At 37.6% G+C, this 18,055-nt stretch overlaps 2 protein-coding genes and 1 long non-coding RNA gene across 3 annotated transcripts in view; 2 read left to right on the forward strand and 1 right to left on the reverse strand.

The window, feature by feature from the left end:
* The window catches only part of LOC111871696 (protein sprint), a 117,734-nt gene extending 113,188 nt beyond the window's left edge, over positions 1-4,546 (forward strand). Inside the window, exons 15-16 of the mRNA XM_023864964.2 lie at positions 506-704; positions 2,974-4,546. Of these exons, the coding sequence (XP_023720732.1) occupies positions 506-704; positions 2,974-3,107 (333 nt within the window). The 3' untranslated portion in view covers positions 3,108-4,546. The remainder of the gene's footprint in view (positions 1-505; positions 705-2,973) is intronic.
* A 4,476-nt stretch (positions 4,547-9,022) lies between these two features.
* On the reverse strand, positions 9,023-10,057 carry LOC111871762. The gene is made up of 3 exons (XR_002844094.2): positions 9,900-10,057; positions 9,230-9,334; positions 9,023-9,150 (listed from the first exon to the last, which is right to left on the reverse strand). It is a non-coding gene; the product is annotated as an uncharacterized LOC111871762 (long non-coding RNA).
* A 33-nt stretch (positions 10,058-10,090) lies between these two features.
* On the forward strand, positions 10,091-17,351 carry LOC111871767 (26S proteasome non-ATPase regulatory subunit 8). The gene is made up of 6 exons (XM_023865083.2): positions 10,091-10,230; positions 10,340-10,412; positions 12,496-12,598; positions 14,582-14,774; positions 16,267-16,452; positions 17,039-17,351. Exons 1-6 carry the CDS (start codon positions 10,123-10,125, stop codon positions 17,171-17,173), a joined length of 798 nt encoding a protein of 265 aa, XP_023720851.1. The 5' UTR covers positions 10,091-10,122; the 3' UTR covers positions 17,174-17,351.
* Positions 17,352-18,055: the final 704 nt, after the last annotated feature.

Consider the following 18,055-nt stretch of genomic DNA (forward strand, 5'->3'; position numbering starts at 1 on the left):
TTATGACTACATTACCTATACATATATTGCTTCATCCTGTGTACAAAAGTGCCATTGTTTTGGCCACATTATGTATATTGTTTATTCCTAGCAGTACAATAATGTTTTCTCCATGTATAGTAGACTGTCCCTTTTCATTACCATTTGTGATATCCTTTGGTCCTTATACATCCATAATTGAAGGCAATTTAGGAACCCAATTTGTTAAAGTTTGCTCACTAACATCAACACACTCACCACAAGCTTCACTAAACACAGTGTGACAAATTTTCTGAATCTTCCTAACCATCCGTCAGATGCCTTAAAGTCACTTTTACCCATTTCATTTCCAGTTTTTCTTAGTTTCTGTTTGATTTAAGCATTGCTACAATTTTGTCACAATTTCTTTCGTTCTCAACTTCTCTTTATCACTTGCTTTGATGACTTTTACTTTTATGTTAAGATGAAGCACTACTGTCATTTTGGAGGCCATAGTTGCAACTAATTGAAAAACTAAAAATTGCAGTGGAAAGTGGCATCACTGACAGAGTTCCGGTCAGTTTTGAAGATTGTTGTGCCAGATGAAATGCATGGCTCTATCATCACAAAGACTCTTCCAGTACGGCCAAACATGACCACACGTGATGTGTGCAAGATAATTGCTCATAAGGTCCGCATTACAAATCCTCAAGATTATGGTCTGTTCAAGCTAGTTGATGGGGAAGGTTGGTATAAACTGTTCAGCAATTACTATTTCTATTTTTTTCATTGCAAGATATGACTTATTTATTTTCCAAGAAGACCCTGTACAATTGGGTTTGTTGTCTACTGACATGTAAACCCACGTGTTCTTGTATTGTTGCCATGTCTCAGAGGAGCATGCTCCATCCATCTCAAACCTGAAGGTGGCAGCAACATGTTCCTTTGAAACATTGGTAACTTACTACCAGATTTCATAGTTTCACATCCCAGAAGACAAAACTGTTCATAGTCATTTCCATGGGAACCTCACATCTCTGCAGAACTGGATTTTGAACCATGGGATGTGTGGAGAATAAGGATGTTCAGAATTAAAAAGGTTCAGAAGGTGAAAAAAAAACAACTTTTTTGTCGATTTTAAGGTCAGTATGCTAATGTAGTAGGTGTTTGTCATTTCACCAGCTTCGTCTGCATACCCCATGTGCCTTTACGTATAATCTTATAGTGTGGCTGGTTTGAGAGTGTTTTCTTTCTCATCAAAGAACTACCCTCAGGAGGGTGATGTATATTTATCAATATATTTTCATTTTATAGGATTTAATGTCCTGGAAGTGGTGGTTATCCGGAGTAATAACCTCTGGGATATATCGCTGTGTAGTCCGTTGAAAGTCATCCAACATTTCAGAGGAACGTATCGCCTCCATCTTCACGGTCAAATCAACAAGAAAGATAACAGGGTGGAAGCAGGTGGCAAGCCATGTCTTGCCCAGCGGATTCAACCCTGAAATGGTGGCGATAGTTTCCTCTGAAACATCAGTTGACCTACCTGCTTTCACACTTGTATCTTGTCTGCTGATTCAACCCTGAAGATGGAGGTGATATTTTCCTCCAAAACGTTGGTTCACTTTCAACAGACTACAAGTCATTATATCCCAGAAGATATTACCCTTCTTGTTTTAAATTTCTTTGTGTTCCATACAGTGACTGTCAAGACACCCCTTACACTGGTCCTTATTTCACATTGTTTCAATTTCAGATTTGTTCCAAATTCCCTAGACATTTAGTCTGACAGTACCACAGCAGTTTGTGGTCTCAGGAAGTAAAAAGTCAAATAAATCTGGATATGAATAGAAAGTATGTTCTTGTAGTCAGTTCTGTCACAGTTGCACAAGTAACAGTCATTTCCAAAGTCACAAATTTCCTGCCTGTGCTTAATGACACACTTTTATGCATAGCGCATAAAATCACATACTTTTAAACGTTTATGTGAAACTGTTTCTTTGGTATATTTTGTGAACAGCACAGTGATTTTATCAACTGCTAAATTTTCATTTGAACTATAATACATAGCTTGCACTTTGGTGAGCTTATGTCCTGTATTCAGAAGGAATGAAACTGTCACAGATCAGTCACTTTGAAACTAGTAGCTAAGATTTGTAAATATTATGTCCTGCTCAGCCAGGAAGTAAAGAAAAGTTGCTTCTTGTACATTGAACTGTGGACTCAGAGAATATCAAATTGACAAATGGAAGATGGACATAATGCCACAAAATTGTAATACATAGAAGTCGCATAATAAATTTATATAGTTAAAAGGGTAATAAAATTAATATATTTGATGCGGTAGTTTCTTTTAATTCGTAATTAGTAATGCAAATGAGAAACAACAGACAGTAGCGGTAAACAGTATTTTTGTCATGTACACTCACATTCTGGAGATTGTGTGGCAGGTTTCCGTAATATAAAAACAAAGCATCGTTGAATTTAAGATCCTTATGTCTATGACTATGATGAATAACAAGCTGCAGATGTGATGCTGTGTAGTCTGGTAGAAGTTAGCCATCATTTCAGAAGAACACAGCCTCCATTTTCACAATGGAAATGTAAGCCAAGCAAACAAGCTGCAAACAGTCACATATACTTAGGCCTTTTGTTGGGTCAACTCTTCATACATAAGTAAACACAGTGTATTAATAATTTAATTTTTATTAGAAAATGATGGATAGAAATGTATTAAATACACCCTATGTTATTTCCTCATGCAGAATTGCATTTTTAAATTTGAAACCTCCCTGGTGATTTTAGTTCATGAACATCACATCTCCATAAGCAAAGGGTTATTGAAATCTGTGAATCATCATGATTAGTGAGTTGGGAAGATGTTACTGAAACAGGCACCTTGAAGTGCAGAGAAACTCTGCATAGCATATATGACAGAAATAGCCATTTCCTCTGATTTGACAATTTCAAGTCTGTAGAACTGAACTAACTTCTCTTTGTTATATATATTTGCAGAGACGCTCCTGGCTGATGGAGAATGTCCGCAGGACATCAAGGGAAATGTGGCCCAGGCTGGCAAACATTGTATGTTTGCTTATAAAAGGATAGATGCAAAAATTGCCTGGCCTAGAACATCATCGCCTCATTAGAAAACTGCAGCAACCAAACCATGGCTTGCCCACTGTTGTCACATCTTGCCATGTAAAATATTGTTACTTCTTGTGGGTGGAAGTGCATGTAAGAACTTCTGTAAAGAGGAGTATAATTTTGGTATTGGCATGTTAAACATGGCATAATAGTTTGACCCTGATGCTCTTACTTGCCAGTTTCAGTGTTCACTGTTACTTGCAGAATAATACTACCTGATCAGAGGAGCTGGTATTAGTTTCATATTTTCAGTATCTAATGTAATTAATTTGACCACAGAGATGTCAGCCAAACAAAAATGGTCATGTCTCCTACACTCAGTTTTAATTTTCATTAAATGGGAGACTGTATTACACTGTGAATAAATTTAGAGATAACATTGACAAAATATTTTTAAAACTGCCAAAAATCTTCAAACATACTGGCATAACTTTTTTGTAAAAATGAAATAAGTTATTACTTTTTTTGAGCAATATTTGAGAAAAGAAATTAATGTATTTAGGATGCCATTTATGTTTCTTAAGCAGTGAGAGTTGTGACGAACATTTAAGTTAAAACAATGGAGCAGCTTTCAAGATGGCAAGCTCAATATTATTGAAACAAGAAGTGTATATAGTTTTGTAAGATTTATTGTTTAGACTGTGATTGGAAAGTGACTTTTCACCAGTTTTTCCTCATAGTCCTCTAGGCCTTTGTACTCTGCTACTTCTAGATTATGTTATGATCCTACTCTGTATGTTTGCATTGTCAGCCATTAATTATTTTGTGGGATTGTTTGTGAGATACAAATGAAGTATTGCTTGCAGAAATTTAAAGTCACTGTACATTCAGGTTACTTGCATAACTCAGTTCACTCTATAGTAACTGAAAAGGTGAACAAGAATGTTGATTCTTGGCAGCATACGTTAATTACACTATAGCTTTTTATATGCTTAATTCCTTTACAGAACAAATAGAATTAAATGGAAAACTGCAAATTGTTTTCAAATCCTTGATGGGAATTGGGGACATACTCAATTTATTTTTGGCTTAAGCAGGGAGGTTCTCAAGCACCTAACTTTTAACTAGATTTCATTGATATTTAAGGGGCCTTAAAACTGTAGTACCATATTCCAACCAAGTCTTTTCAATTTATATATTTGTAAAATATTTCTACTCCATTCTGCAGCATGACCACTTTTTTTACTAATATGCTAGTCATGAAGCGATTGATTGAACTGAACCTTAATTAATGGCTACTATCTTTACAGTGCTGCTCATACTGGTTACATACTCTTTACTTCTGAGTATTAGACTGTAATGAAGATATTTGTATGTTTTTTATTATGTAAAAACCATGTTTTGTTTTCTTTCTTTTGTTCACATCACTTAATATAATATAATTCATCATGTATGTTAATTGTCTTTTGTAATTAAACAGAAAATGTTTTTCTAGATCACATTTTGCTGCAATTTTTATTCCTGATTTCCTAAATACACTACTCTTAATCCTTGAGTCATCTGTGGGATGTTGGTGTTCGCTGGGACCACATAAAACTATAACAACAAATGTTTATTGCACTCAGAATGGGTATTACAGATGAGTGGGGAGCATGTCTGAAGAACATAGCAGCTAACCCTGTCTAGTGATGACAGTGCTATTGTAGGCCCTGAAAAGGGCCATTTGTCCGAAGCCTTCGTTGCAGCAAGCTAGCCAGTGCAGTGTGCTTCCTTGTAGCAGCCCAATGTTCTTCTTTGCTGTAGCCCAGTGATTGCAAGTTGGTGCGATAGTGGTGAGTCTGGTTGGTTGGCTGGCTGACCTATGGTGCATGAGGTGCCGGTCGCTGGTAGAGTCAGCTGCGGTGTTGGTGCTAGTAGAGCGATTGCTATGGTAATCTCTGGATACAAGTGTAGCCATGACTGATGTGACTGATGCTAGCTGTCAGAGGCCAGCATCTTTATACTCTTGCTGCTAGGCGGCATGCTAACGAATGAACGTTGGAGCTGCTATGGTGATCGGTGACTGGGTAGTGCTTGTAAGGCGGTACAGACAGTCAGGTTGCAAGCCGTAGTGTGTAAATATCACCTGCTCTTGCTGCACTGTGGGTGTTGAGTTGTCTCTTTGACTGTGTGAGTTGACCGACATTTAACAGTTTCATGATATACAGGTGGATAATCCAACATGACTGTCTTATTCTTCTGCCACTTTAATATCATAACAGCACAGAAGACCTTCTACCAGGGGGCAATACAAGATACAGTTCAGTAGCCGCCTCAGAATACCGACAACTAGCGGACACATACTATAAAGAAATATTGACTGATCTGCTGCCTACACGCAACTTACAAATTATTCTACTGGATTTTAATGGTATAGACATGGATACATAAATATGTTTTTAATTTTTAAAGACAAATGGTAATATAATTTTTAAACTTCTATTGTTAATAATTTTGTTGGATACCTCTGAAGATGGCCCATGGGCCCAAGTATGTGGGGTGAATCAATAATTTGTCAGTTAATGATAAGTTGTATTAGATGGTTGTTTCTGATTAGCGTACATGAAAGATGCAATGACAGTAATGAAACCTGTAAAATATTAGCATTGAGAATTTTATATGTTAATCTGTAATTTGATGATTGCAAATTTTATTTGGGGAGGGGTGGATGATATTCACATGCCAGGTGATTGGTAGAGTGTAAATCTAATTTGATCTTGAATGATCTTACTAGATAGTTAATTACTCTTCAAGAAAAAATGTATTAACTTGATGCTTCTTTCCTTTAAAAATTAATTCACTTAGTGGGGGGTGGAGTCCAGCTGGGTCCACTTGGCACAGCGGCCACTGATTGGCCTATTGTAGCCTGCCCCAGGTGATTATGATGATGGAGAATTTGGTGGAATGAAGATTGGCAGGGGAAACATAATTATTTGGAGAAAACGCCCCAGCGCCACTTTGTCTACCACAAATCCCACTTGACCAGACCCGGGATCAAATCTGGTCCACTGTGGAGGGAAGCCAGCAACTAACCTCTTTAGCTATAGTGCGGCCTTCCTTTAAAAAACAATTCACTCTATGCTTGAATTAGAAATAGATTCTAATTTTAGCATTCCTATGTTATTAATTTGAAATTATCCTTGGCAGGAGGAAAACAAGCTTGAAACTGAGCTGGAGCAGTACCCTGCTAACAGTTGAAGGTCAGCCTGGTGTAGCGCAGAAAGTCAAGTCAGGATACTTACTAAGTGGAACAACCCTCTCAGGAGGATTAAGTGCTGTACAGACCATTGTAAACATTTTGCCCAAAAGTCCCTTTGAGAAACTCAGTTCAACAGGTAAGTTAACCTGGACACACACAGCTCGGTGTACCAATGTGGAAAACATGCCTTGCTTGTTGGATGGATTGTAGTGAGTACTGAATTCAGATAAGGGTTGGTATGAGTGGGTTTACAGTATACCTTATAACCCAAAGAGCCATCAGGTCTCTTATAAATTTCAATATCCAAGAAGGTGGCCATTGAACTGAGTGTTTAGCTGGTTAGGGAAGTCCTTCAGCTTCTCTGATCCATAGGGCAAGATGAATAAATTGTCATGCAAACACTGGAAGCAGTGGAGGGGCCTATAGATTGCTCTATCAAGTACTGTGCATTCAAAACCCTCTGTGAAGAAGTTGGCAATCATGAGAGATGGTTCAACCCAAAGCCATTCAATTTGGCCTCACAGAACTGGCTACCAAGGCTGGAAGTCTCAGGATATTCTCTTCAAAGTAGTTACTGAATAGGGTAAAGACCTCCCAAATCAGCACTGTGGTGAAGAGTAAGACCATATCATAACTGACCATGATGTCCTGGGGTCTGGCCCAGAGAGAGTCCAGCATGGTCATGAAATAAAGTTCTTCACATGATGCAAATAGCTGCCTAAGCAAGAGACAGACTAGCCTACCAGATGTCTTGACAGTAGCCAAGGGTGCCCAGTGGTGCTTACAGTGTCCCTCAAGGGAATCCTTTTCTTGTGGATCTTAGGAGCCTAAGATGCCTCAAACCCTGTGGTCATAGCTGTAGGTGAACTTCAGAAAGTATTTCTTGAGGGAAAAAAAAGTTTTGTGCTTCACACAATTACTTGTTTCTTCTTCCTACATATCTGGTCCTCCAGAAAGGCAACACTCTGTGGATTGTAATCATCAATAGTGAAAACAAATCCAGCATCAATGAGTTACTGAATTTTGTATAGTAAAAGTGAAAATGTATACCTACAACTACTGCCTTCTTACATCACACACTGCTTCTTTACTTATGTCCCACCTGGGTACCCTGGTGATGGTCCCATCGGTGATTGGGTTAAGCTAGCCAAATTAATATATTCCTTTACTACCCGTTTCCAGAATGTATGTATATCACTGTATATCACTATATCCTTGTTTGAGTGGACACGTAACCAAATTTACATTAAACACAAACCCCATCCTCTTGATTATGCACAACTTACAACCCCTTTGTTACTGATAATAGTTCCCCATAATATTACCCATTGAAATGTTTCAGTAACTGCACTGGTGATATTTTACAATGATTTGAAATGGACTATATGTCTTCACATTCTACTGTCATTTCTATTTTATTTTGTTGCTCTCTGCGCTGCTTACTGCCATTCGACAGGAGCTGATTTCTTCTATTGGGAAAATACTTGTCTTGCTGTCTGGTGACCAGTAACAATTTACTGATATGTTGGGATTTTGGACTTTATCCATCGTCCTGGTTTTTAAGATAACAAANAAAACCAGGACGATGGATAAAGTCCAAAATCCCAACATATCAGTGTGTTATACACCATCGTCAGAATCCTATAGTAGTAACAATTTACTTTCTGGGTTTAATGAAGCATGAATAATAGGCATTTCCAGATTTTCATATTATCTTGTTTTTAATTGCCTGTGCTACTTCTATCAATTTGTGTAAATAACTTGAGTGTTCACTGCAATTCATGTTGGAGAAGAAATGGATTTCATACTGGGTGCATTTCCACTGCTCCAGAGAACATATATAGCAGCTCTGATACTACAGGACTGTTTCAGATAAAGCACAATCATCAAATCATTTAGAATGTGATATAGATGCAGCTGTGTAAAGGCAACAAAGTGTAGTGTTCTGGCATGAAATCATAACTACTTACCCTCATCAAGCAACCACCCAAGGGAACATTTTTCATTTGATATATTGTGAGAAAACAGGTTTACAACTACTAGCCTGCCTCAATACCATTCAGATTTAAGTCCCAAATTTAATTTGGAATATGGTAAAACATGAAGAAAGCAGTCTTCTGGGATTTTGCACCGTGTATATGTGGTGTTAACCGACGTTTCGGAGGAACGTATCGCCTTCCTCCGAAACGTCGGTTAACACCACATATACACGGTGCCAAATCCCAGAAGACTGCTTTCTTCAGTTTTNGGGTAGTGGATATTCATTACTGGCTAGATCATGGTGCCAAACATGAAACTGCAGGGCAGGAAGGTGCTATCACAGGAGGCATACAAAACAGAGCAACACACAAATGTGTTCTTCCAGTGGATCCAACTCCACTGACCCAATCCGAGATGGTTGAACACATGAATCCAAGTCTGCACATGTTCCATTTAAATTATACTGAGATCTTAGGTTGTTATGGTGGTAGCAAGAATATATTCTCAAAATTGAAGCTCATTCAATTTTCTACCAATCCAAATTATGCTGTACTTACCTCAGAAATATGCAACCTTAAATCATATTACCCCCCACAAGACTCAAAAAAATAACTTGTTACTGCTGCCAAAAAACTGTACATTTCCACAGTTTCGCTTTTCAAAATATCTAATCATGCTGCCACCATTCCATTTTGATCTTTTTGCCATACTATAGACACATTTTTACAGTCACTATTCTTTATTAATGGGACAATAAGATAAAAGTGCAAATACAAACTGTCCTTTATTGAAAGTCAATGTCAATACAGCAATCCCAGACTTTAACAATACTCCATACAGCTTGAAACTCATACCCACTGTTGTTGGTTTCTGGCAAGGTGGTGATCCTGAAACAAAAGAGAACAGTTAATACTGTCTAATTTACTGCATAGATACAACATTAACACAACTGACATTCTGACTTACTGTAGTCACTCACTGCTTATTTTGACCCCCACTTGCTGTTTATTTAGACCTTGCCCTCATCTTCCTCCTTTTTCGCTTCAGCCTCCGCATTCGCTTCTTTCTCCACTGAAAAACAACAAAAAAATTCATTACTATGTGGGGACACTGCCAACATGCCTACCGTAGTCAAAAATGGGGCTTAATACCTGTTCAAATCTTGTGCCCCAGCAAAGGGATGCTGTGCAGTTCGTAATTGTATAAACTTCTAGCAAACCGCAGTGAATAACGTATTTCGGGATACGGTAAAATTAAAATCATAAATAGTTACTACAGGATTCTGACGATGGTGTATAACACACAAAGATATTGGGTTTTCGGACTTTATCCATCGTCCTCGTTTTTCTTAGTTGTCTTAAAAACGAGGGCGATGGATAACGTCCGAAAACCCAATATCTCTGTGTGAAAGCATATAATTGCAGTTTTGCTATTTTGGTGTCACATCACTTCTTTTTTCATTACGCAAATGTATTTACATGTTACTGTCCCTACTATACACTTTTCTCAATACATTCGCGAAATATTGCACTTTTTATGCCTCCTCGATGTACATGAAGCAACTTGAAATGCATCCACATGTTCATATTTAATGCACACAGAAATAAGACGAGCATTAAAAATATATCACACATACCTTCGCTCTCATTTTATTACAACTGAAACACTACTCCTTTATATTCAATAGAATGGCATATACTCTGATTCCTCCGATTTAAAATCGCAAGTTCAACAGCGTCAATACACACAAATCCTCTAACACGAGTACATTTCTGTCCTGCCCGGTCCTGCCATCTATCGGTTAGATTATGTACATGCCGTACATACTATCTTTGTTTCTCTCATCGTTGTTTATCATCATGTCCGCTTTGAAAGGTGTTGTGTCATTGTATCAACTTTTGAAGACAGAATGGACGAAGAAACCACCCAAATTGGAGAAGTGTGGCGAATTATTAACAAAGTTGAAGGTTATTTAGATATTTATTTTACAGCCATAATGATTAAATACTTGTTTATATGGTTTTGAGGTGAAAGAAATGTTGCCACCCATATGTTAATAAAGTTCTGTATTTACAGGTGGGACTTACAAATTTAATGTTTTTGCCAACATCAAATACAACAGCACCGCAGCAGGAGCTGCTGATAGCAAGTAAGGATGTTAATGAATGTTAACGTGATTAGTTTCGATTGCAAAACATACTGTTGTGTTGGGATGCTTGGGAAGTGTTTCATTTCCATTTATGATAGGTTATTTCGTACGAATTTGTAGTCAGCACAGTAGTAAAATCATGCCATAGGCATGGTATGAATAATGACGAAATTGTTTCGTCATTAGCCAGTTGATATACTTTTCTTTTTTTCTGCCATTGCATTTTGTATCAGATTATTTATACTTTTGGTTGTATAGGATTATTTGAGAGTTTGCAGCAAAACCTTTTGTCCGGTAAACTGGAAAATATATAAGCTCCTCCTCTTAACTTTTTCCATGCATACTAAGACCTGCAACACAACTGGCAAGCCCCTAAGCTAAGACATCCAAACAAAATCCACCCATACCACAGCAGATGCCACAATTGGTAACGCATATACTCTTTGCATCTTTGTAAAATGTTCACATTCACACGTCAAAGTTACTTTGCAGAAGTACAGCAAACTTAAAATTTGAAACTTTAAACCAATATCCTCTGCAACGTGTGTAAGGGAATTTTAAGGGGAATAATCAAGTCTGGCACTGACATTACTGTATTTCTCTTCTTTGAGTGCCCATTATTTTGATTTGAGGTTTTATTTTTTCAATAAACCATCTGCATATGTAAATTTATGTATGATAGTTCACTTGCAGACTAAAGCCACAGAGTTCTCACATTTTCTAGACAATTGGCTCATAGATGGCCGTGNGCCTCCATATGGCACTATAACATCCTGAAATTTATACCAGATTGTTCTCAATTTTCATATGGGTATAGTGTATGAACACTCATTTTCCTATGTAATTCACTTCACTTCCACACAGAAAGTAACAGGACCAATTGGATGTTTAAAACAGTTACAGGGGCTTGTGATTGTGGTCAGCAGGCATGTTACACATAAGCTTACTTCATGTAGTTGAAATATTTACTGGAGTGATGCTGGAGAGAAATTGTAATGTGTATAGGCCATGGGTCTGTCAGCTACACCACAGGTCGGTGCGAGGTGATGTGAGTAGCATGTGTCTTCCCACAGGACTGGCCAAACTATTTCCAGCAAGATCTCCAATAATCTCTCTGTAGATTAAGTTTGCATTAGAAATGTTTTGTAGTCACATCTCAACCTGCGACTCCCTGACTTAGAGATTTCCCAGATATATTACATAAAGTGCTCAACTATGTAGCAGGATACTTAAGTACAATGTTATGAAGTTCTGTACTTCTCATCCCATTACATTAACACCTGTTAGACTTATGCTGGAATATGTGGCATACTGGTGCTGCACTGAACACAGGCCCACTGATCCCAATGTTGAAAGGGTAATGGTGTTCAGTAGAGGGTTACCAAATCTCCCTCCTGAGTACAAGGAGACTTGCAGGGAGAAGAAAATAGAATGACCCATCCCACCATGGACAGCTTCTTCAGAAAACTCAAAACCCCAAGCACCACTTCCTTCACCCCCTGCCAAACCTAGTTGCTTCCAAAATATACCATAACCAGAGTTCTACTGTCTGAATTTGTCATGGCAGTAGAGATGTCATATTTTGATAAAATGTTAATGTAATTCTTCATGAAATATGGAAGTGCTTTGCTAGCTTGAATTGTAACTCTTAGCAGTCCATGTTATGACTTGAATTGTGATTTTAATTATCTTGTAAAATTTTAAGTAACTTGCTTGTTTTTATATTTATAGTAAAAGTAAATGTAAAAGTAAAGGTATTCCTGGAACAGGCTGTGGAGGTCCATAGGGTTGTAAGATGATGTTGAGGTTCTCACATTTCTAGACAATTGGCTCATAGATGGCGGCAAGGTTGTCAGCCCTACCCACCGGCCACGCTTTACTCCCCAAGAAGATTCCCAGTACTCATTTCTGTTAGAGGCTGAGTTGATCCCAGGACCACAGTGTGGCTGGAAGGATTAGGTCAATTGAAAAAATCCAGTGACCTCATCGGGACTTGAACCCGTGACCTTCCGGCTTGTAGCATAGTGCCTCAACCAACTACGCTACTGCGTAGTATGTGATACCAAATTTTTTCCTTTTGCAGGAGATATTTTAGAAATAGGAGCACAGTGGAGCATAGCTGTGAAAGATATTCCATCATTTGAACGATACATGGCCCAGCTGAAATGCTACTACCTTGATTACAGGTAAAGCTAAAAGGCAGGAAATGTGTAAATTTATTGTGTTGTTAAATAGTTTTGGGGGTCATATTATTTCCAGATACACTTTTTGCAGTGTTCGACCTCTCATTATAATGAGAGTACTGTAAGAAATCAACATAAAAAATAATTATTTTTTTGTTGATTTCTTACAGTACTGTTGGTAGCTAGGACTGTCCCTCTGTGTATGTAAAAATGTAACATAACATTCTGTCAATGTCAGTTGCAATGAGTTTGCAGGAATGCTGATGTAGGTGTCACTTGATGGCTTGTTCGCACATGTACATTGCTGGTCACCAGTAAGTAACTTACTTCACGCTGCATAATGACAAAATCACATTTTGTATTTATAGTGTATTGGGTATATACTTCACTGTAAAATTTTAAAGTCCATATTGAGCTCTGTATTTCATGTCTCCTACTAACTTTATCATACAGTGAGGCCTTAAATTAAAATTTGATTCATGAGGAAATTAAGAGCACATTAAACTGGGGTAATGCTTGCTACCATTCAGTTCAGAACATGTCTTCATTGTGTACTGTCTAAACACATAAAAATAAACTATACAAAACTGTAATTTTGCCTTTGGTTNGCAGTGTTCGATCTCTCATTATTTTTTATGTTGATTTCTTACAGTTCTGTTGGTAGCTAGGACTGTCCCTCTGTGTATGTAAAAATGTAACATAACATTCTGTCAATGTAAGTTGCAATGAGTTTGCAGGAAGGCTGATGTAGGTGTCACTTGATGGCTTGTTCGCACATGTACCTTGCTGGTCACCAGTAAGTAACTTACTTCACAATGCATAATGACAAAATCACATTTTGCTTGTACTGTATTAGGTATATACTTCACTGTAAAACTTAAAGTCCATATTGAGCTCTGTATTTCATTTCTCATACTAACTTTATCATACGGTGAGGCCTTAAATTAAAATTTGATTCAAATCAAATGAATGGACAGTATTAAAATGGATCTTAGAGAGAAAGGATGGAATGAGATGGATTGGATTGATCTGGCTCAGGATAGGGATCAGTTGAGGGTTCTTGCGAACATGATAATAAATAAAATGATCAGTGATTGGATTGATCTCGCTCGGGATAGGGATCAGTTGAGGGTTCTTGCGAACATGATAATGAACCTTCGTGTTCCATAAAATATTGGGAAATTCTTGAATAGCTGCACAACTATCAACTTCTCGAAGGGTTTGGCCACATGGAGTTATTTGGTTAGTTAGTTAAATAGTTTACGTGTTTAGTAAATTTTGACATGAGCTTCATACAAAATTTGTACAGCAGTGGACCTGTACAGATGAAATTTTACATTTTCCTTTCAGTACTAATCCATCAGACCAGAGTTCATCAAAATCTAATATGAAGATGAAACACAAGGTTGCACAGATGATATTGCCTCCCATATATGAATTTATTTTACACATTTTATGCAAACACCACATAAAAGTGAACATTTATTTTAGTTTAGACAGAAAATTCTGTACTCCCAGGCTTCAGTTTACAAGAATACATAACTAAAAACAAAAATTTAACTTTATTAATGTAATTTAATATAATTTAACAACAATTCAGGGTGCGGTTAAATTAGAAAATTTGAAATTATTATTTTAAGTTTTCACTTCTCCAGACTTTGATATTAGTACTTATTGTGGTCTAGCTTCAGATAGAGCCTGTATATATGTATGTTGTATCTTTACATTATTATGAATTTGTTGATAATCACCTGTGAAAGCTAAGTCAGTGCAGTGGGCCTTAGGATGAAGGTCTGGAGTTGGTACCCCAGTAGCAGAATGGAGATTTTTCTTAACAGCATGCCTGAAATGGCTTTGGGGTTCATGTAGCCTCATGTGCTTCTGTTTTGCTGGTAACAAGAGGGTGAACATAGCTTCTCATCTCTGTCAGACATAAGGAGACCTTATTTTATGCTTATAGATGTAATTTTCTGTTTTGTGTTACAGGGATCAGTTGCCAGAATCTGCATACAAGTATCAACTTTTGGGCCTCAATTTGTTGTTCCTTCTGTCCCAAAATCGAGTAGCTGAATTTCACACTGAACTAGAACTGCTTCCAGCTGATCAGATACAAAGCAATGTGTACATCCGGCACCCACTGTCTCTAGAGCAGTACCTTATGGAAGGCAGTTACAATAAGGTAACTTCTTTCATAACAGTTTCACACTACTTTCTTTTTTTTTGGAACTAACTAACTCCGTGGTCTTAGTCCGCAAGCGAACTATAGCCACTGAGTGTCCACCGGTTGTCGGCAAAGGTAGTGCCAAAGGTAGCGCATTGGATCCCCATGGCCGTTAATCTCAGTGTTCTAGACCAGAGCTGCTACTTTTCCATTCATGTGGCTCCTTAATTATGCTCACAAGACTGAGTGTACCCTGTTCAGAGACCCACTGCTTCTCAGAAAAGTCTGGTAGCGCCAGGAATCAAACCCAGGAACTCTGACCACTAGACCACAGGCAGTCCCTAGTTATGGAAAGAAAGTAGATTTATGAGTTCAGGTATATTTCCCCACGCCCCCTTTAGCATGTGAACCAGTTAACCAATGTTTATTAAACTTGGTTTGAATGTTATCCCATTGGAGGCCATCTCCATGTCATACTTTTAATTTCCTACAGTCAATAATAACAGCAAGCAGACTTGCAAACTTGTGAGATGTTAGCAACAATGCTGCCAGTGTGTGGTAAAAGAGCATTGAAAAAGATGCAACTTTTATTAATGAAATTTAATGTAATGTAACAACATAGCAGATGTGTGAACATTTTCTTTAGCTTTCAGTTTGTTGGCAGCAACTGATGAATTGTTGGAGTTAGGCAGGTGAAATTTGGTATAGAAATAGATCGTAAACATACTTGTTTATAAGGAATGAAATGTTCCTTGCAGCTCAAAAGTGATTAATAAACAGACTCTGTGAAAGATTGAGATTATAACTGACAAATTATACAATAAAATCTTCACACAAATAAATGAAAGGGGGCAGTAATAGTAATTGATCTGTAGGATTAGCAGTTTCTACAGTAGGAAAGAAGGCTGAATGAGTTCTGCTTTGAACTCCTTGTATTTTGCTGTACCATTCTCAAGTATCTTGCAGTTCTACCTCTTGATCAGTGCTTGTCTGCTTTTATGTATCCTTATGTGGGTCAGAGAGGTTGAAATGGGTGGACATACAATTTTACCTGTAGCAAATTTCATATGCTGACTCAAACAAAATTTGAAAGAACATGATGAACGAATGAGTTCACATAGGATCCCCCGAAATTATGAAATATATGCGCGCGGTAGTGTAGTTGGTTCAGGCACTATGCTATAAGCTGGAAGGTTGCGGGTTCAAGTCCTCATGAGGTCATTGAATTTTTTCAGTTAACTTAATCCTTCCAGTCGCACTGTAGTCCTGGGGTCAACTCAGCCTCTAACAGAGGTGAGTACCAGGAATTAATTAATTTTCCTGGGGAGTAAAGTGCAGTAAGGCTGACAACCTTACCGCCATCTTTGAGCCGATTGTCTAGATAATGTTGGACCCTCAACATCTTACAACCCTATGGGCCTTCACGGCCTGTTACAGAGACTCAGATTTGTGCTAGATGTGTGGTCTGAAGGCTGCTCCCGTTACTGACTTTTATTTGTTTCTTGTGTAGATCTTTCTAGCCAAAGGTAATGTTCCTGCTGAGAGCTACAACTTTTTCATCGACATTCTCTTAGATACAATACGCAACGAGATTGCTGCTTGCCTGGAGAAGGCATATGAGAAAATTTCTCTGAATGAGGCTGCCAGAATGTTGAACTTCCCAAACCAAACTGCAATTAAGGAGTATGGTGTTAAGGTATGTAAAAGTTTTGATGGAAGTCAGTTGTAGCTGTTGTAAACATCATTTACGATGTTTATCTCATTATGATATTAATGGAAGGATTTTGTTTTCCATTTAATGAGGTGGAATTTGCTTAGTCAACATTGGCCACACACTAGAAAACCAGAGCTTGTTTCGTAATGGATGCAAGTTTTCTCTTCATTTCCATATCCAGACTACCTAGGAACTTTCCTGAGAGTTAGTCTCTCACTTCCATTTAGTGCCAGGTTTCAGAATGCATTCCTCCACACTCCCATACACTTTTATGCCATTGTGCTTAATTAAATGCAGGGACAATTTTACCATTTCACCTTAATTTGACCAGTTCTTGCCATGTAGTGACACAAGATGGTGTGAAAACATTATTTTGTTATGTAAGATAAGGAATCTGTAAAAACATAGGGATGAATGAAGCAGAAACAATTTCTGTTTTTATGAAGATATGCTTTCATGGTATAGTGCTGAATTAGTTAAGTACATGGACAACTTTACCTTTACAGTTCTGTAGAATAACTTTTATCGCTGTGGCAGAAATGGCCCTCATCACTGTTATTATTTTCAGAAAAATTGGACTCTCGGAAGAGACAATTACTATTACTTCAGTACTGAAGAGAAGAAACGTGACGACACTTTGCCTTCCAGTGAACTTGCTGAACAAGCAATTGAATATGCAAGGGAACTAGAGATGATTGTGTAACAGTGGTAACAATGTCACAGTAAATTATTTCACTTCACATTTTCATTAACATTGTGCATTATTTCTTGTTCTTGGGAATAATGTATGCTCAAAACTTACTAGGGTGTAAGTGCATAAGATATTAATTTCATACTAATGTATATGATTTTAGACAAAATATAAACAAACATTTTTTTAATCCCATAAAGTTTTAACAGTATGATTTTTTTTTTTTTTTTTTTTTTTGTAATATACGGAAGAGAACACATTATGGGAGTTTTTGCTGAGTACAAGCTGATTGAATTGGTTAATATAAAACACCTCTTGAGTGCTGGCACATTTCAGTAAATTATATAATTATATCTGCATGCAGAATACGTGGAAAGAATTGAGGGTAGAAACATTACAACAAAAATGGGTGAAATTAAAGATATGTTGATACAAAGATGGAAAGTGACAGCCACTGGGGGGCAAAGGACCACATAGAGAGATGAAGTTTTGGAAGACTGACTGTGAGTATGATGTTTTAAACCATGAAGTGTGCAGTAGCATATGCAATGAATGAACAATATTAGTGCAGTGTAGCAGTTTCAGCATAGTAAGACACCTGAAGATGACCATTTAGGGCCGAAACATGTTGTGTCGAAGGTGAGAGTGTAAGAAAGAAGGAACAATTTGTTGCATTGTTGATGTACTGTGTAGTACAATAAACAGAATCAGACACAAAATAGAATAAGGAATGAGCAGATATGCAAAAGACGTGCTTCTGGAGGTTACAGAATATGACCCCCCCCCCCACACACACACACACACACAGAAATATTCATGGGTGGTGAGGCACTCTTATCAGCCACTTGGTGTCAGACTGAAATGTTCCAAGGACAGTGCACTTCCCCGGAAGAT

The sequence above is a fragment of the Cryptotermes secundus genome, unplaced genomic scaffold, assembly GCF_002891405.2.
Source record: "Cryptotermes secundus unplaced genomic scaffold, Csec_1.0 scaffold428, whole genome shotgun sequence".
Lineage (NCBI taxonomy): Eukaryota > Metazoa > Arthropoda > Insecta > Blattodea > Kalotermitidae > Cryptotermes > Cryptotermes secundus.